Source organism: Sesamum indicum, linkage group LG7 (assembly GCF_026168435.1).
Source record: "Sesamum indicum cultivar Baizhima isolate 11 linkage group LG7, ASM2616843v1, whole genome shotgun sequence".
NCBI classification, from domain to species: Eukaryota; Viridiplantae; Streptophyta; class Magnoliopsida; order Lamiales; family Pedaliaceae; genus Sesamum; species Sesamum indicum.
In genome coordinates this window covers 5,727,170-5,730,122 of record NC_142663.1, presented here as the reverse complement: position 1 = coordinate 5,730,122, position 2,953 = coordinate 5,727,170, and the positions used below count along the sequence as shown (strand labels likewise).

General features: G+C 41.1%; 1 protein-coding gene across 1 annotated transcript; it reads left to right on the top strand.

Moving 5' to 3' along the window:
- The first annotated feature begins 473 nt into the window (after nt 1-473).
- On the top strand, nt 474-2,263 carry LOC105166070 (aldehyde oxidase GLOX). Its single transcript, XM_011085290.3, has one exon. It carries the CDS (start codon nt 516-518, stop codon nt 2,166-2,168), a length of 1,653 nt encoding a protein of 550 aa, XP_011083592.1. The 5' UTR covers nt 474-515; the 3' UTR covers nt 2,169-2,263.
- Nucleotides 2,264-2,953: the final 690 nt, after the last annotated feature.

The following is a 2,953-nucleotide window of genomic DNA, read 5'->3' as shown; positions in this document are numbered from 1 at the left end:
CGTAAAATTGTCACCTTCATATTTAAGTACTAAAATTACAATTTTCGCCATTGGAGAGGACCTTATTCCCATTCATAATCAATTCAAATATGTAATTACAAATTAATGTTAGTTTCTATTCTACTTTATAGATATATGTCACACGTGTATAATAAAATTTAGATTTTTTAAAAAATAATACTACAAAAAAGTAAATATATAAAATATGTAATGTTTTGATATAATATTAGATTTGAGGCACAACCTCAAAGACGATGGTTATGGCTTCCATGTTGCCCACCACCATACACACAATATCCATAAAATCTCCAAAATACCAAAATATAATGAAAATAGGGAAATTATTTTTTCAACAGAAAACACAAATTACAAAAAACGCCAAAAATTTAATTTCCACGCGTTTTACTTGCGTGTGGAGGTCGCCCATTATAGCTCTCTGCATCCCAACCTCAACAATTTAAAGCAGCCCCCAATCGACCTTGCTACCATTTCACCACTGATCTCCCACCCCGAACATGGCTCACACACTCGTTCTTTCCACCGTCCTCCGCCGTCATCTCCTCCTCCTCCTACTTCTCTTCCTGACACACCGGAATATTCTAACACGCGCCGCCGATGGCAGGTGGGATTTGCTCCTATCCAACATCGGCATATCAGCAATGCACATGCAGCTCCTCCACACCGACCGCGTTGTCATGTTTGATCGCACAGATTTCGGCCCCTCCAACATATCCTTACCAGACGGGAAATGCCGTAGGGACCCTAACGACACGGTGTTGCCGGTCGACTGTACAGCGCACTCGGTGGAGTACGATGTAGCTTCGAACTCCATCCGCCCACTCATGGTGCTCACCGACGTCTGGTGCTCCTCCGGCGCCGTCATGCCGGATGGAACTCTGGTCCAAACGGGAGGGTTCAATGATGGAGACCACGCCATCAGAATTTACGAACCATGCAGGAATAGCACTTGCGACTGGCGAGAAATCAGCCGTGGGCTCACACAGAGACGTTGGTACGCCACCAATCACATTCTGCCGGACGGAAGGCAGATTGTTGTCGGTGGACGGCGGCAGTTCAATTATGAGTTCTACCCGAAGACGTCATCGGCTGATGGGTCGTATAATCTGCCGTTTCTTGTTCAGACCAATGATCCGAGGATAGAGAACAACTTATACCCGTTTGTTTTTCTGAATGGGGATGGAAATCTATTCATTTTCGCCAACAATCGAGCTATATTGTTCAATTACTTAAACGGGTCGGTGGTCAGAACGTACCCGACGATGCCGGGTGGGGATCCACGGAGTTACCCGAGCACGGGCTCTGCAGTTTTGCTTCCACTGAAGAACAATGCTGAAACTGAAGTTCTGGTGTGTGGTGGAGCGCCAAAAGGTGCTTATGTTAGAGCGAATAATGGTGATTTTGTGGGGGCCCTCAACACATGCGGGAGGATCCGAATAAACGACTTGAATCCTCAGTGGGTCATGGAGACAATGCCCATGGGTCGGGTCATGAGTGACATGTTGTTGCTACCAAATGGTGAAGTCTTGATAATCAACGGGGCAGGCTCGGGCACTGCTGGATGGGAATTGGGTCGGAGCCCAGTTCTGGCTCCGGTCATCTACAGACCCGACAACCCGATAGGATCAAGATTCGAGGTGCAGAATCCGAGTTCCACACCTCGTATGTACCACTCGACAGCAGTGTTACTTCGTGACGGTCGGGTTCTTGTAGGCGGGAGCAATCCTCATACTTACTACAACTTCACAGGAGTTCTATTCCCGACAGATTTAACTCTACAAGCATTTTCTCCACGGTATTTGGATCCGAAACTCTCGTACCTCCGACCCAAGATTATTTCACCCGTTTCACAATCTGAAATCAGGTACGGGCAACAACTACCGATTCGGTTCACGATTCCTCCGGGTAGGCTAAATAGCACATCTGTCATGGTAACGATGGTTGCCCCATCATTTAATACCCACTCATTTTCGATGAACCAAAGGCTATTGGTTCTCAGCCACGGGGACGTGACAGCAGTGGGAAAATCCACATACCAAGTTCGGGTCGGGACACCCGGGTCGGGCAATCTTGCACCAGCAGGATACTACCTTGTCTTTGTGGTTCATCAAGATATTCCAAGTGAGGGTATTTGGGTCCAGATCCGGTGAATGATTTGGATTTTGACCTACATGTGTTTTGCTTTAGGTCTTTTGTAGATATCACATGATTCGTATACAAAGGATTGATATTATACATAAGAATATTATCGGAAAATACTAATTTAGATCAGGTTTGGTCGGCGCTAAACTAATTATATAGTAAATGTAATATACTAGTTATGTGATTGCTATATAGTTTAAGGTAAATAATCAATCACATACTAAGTATATCACATTTACTGTATGATTGATTTAACTCGACCGAGTCTGCTTTGGACAAGATTTTTCTCAAGCATTACATATATTTTAATTTTTTACCTATCAATTATTATAATATAAAAATTGCAGAGGTAGGGAATAAAGGATTTGTCTTTACGTTGTCCTGAATCAAGTTGTAAGAATTATTTTTTTCTAATTACAAGTGTTTCCCGATTTTGTATTGAACATCTGCTCAGAAAATTCGGTTTTCTAATTTAAATTTTGTTGCATTCTTTTATTTTAATTAAAATATACATAAGTACAAAAATTACATCATTAATTTCATTTAAGGATAGATTTGAAATAAAATATGTAACAAGATTTAAAATTAAAAATTTAATTCGTTTAATGCCCGAAAACAAAAATTAAGGTTTGAAACTGAAATCGAAATAAATGTAGTAATACGGCTTTAATGTAAGAATTCATTATTAATGTTTTATTAGGTTTAATTATTTAAAACATCAAATTTACGTAAATATTTTAATGTTTTTTGTTTTGGACTGGTCAATTGCGAGATGTATAAAATTTTTGACACA

Bases quoted from the DNA above. Each gene is read 5' to 3' on its own strand.
- LOC105166070 (XM_011085290.3), top strand. From the start codon at position 516: ATGGCTCACACACTCGTTCTTTCCACCGTCCTCCGCCGTCATCTCCTC.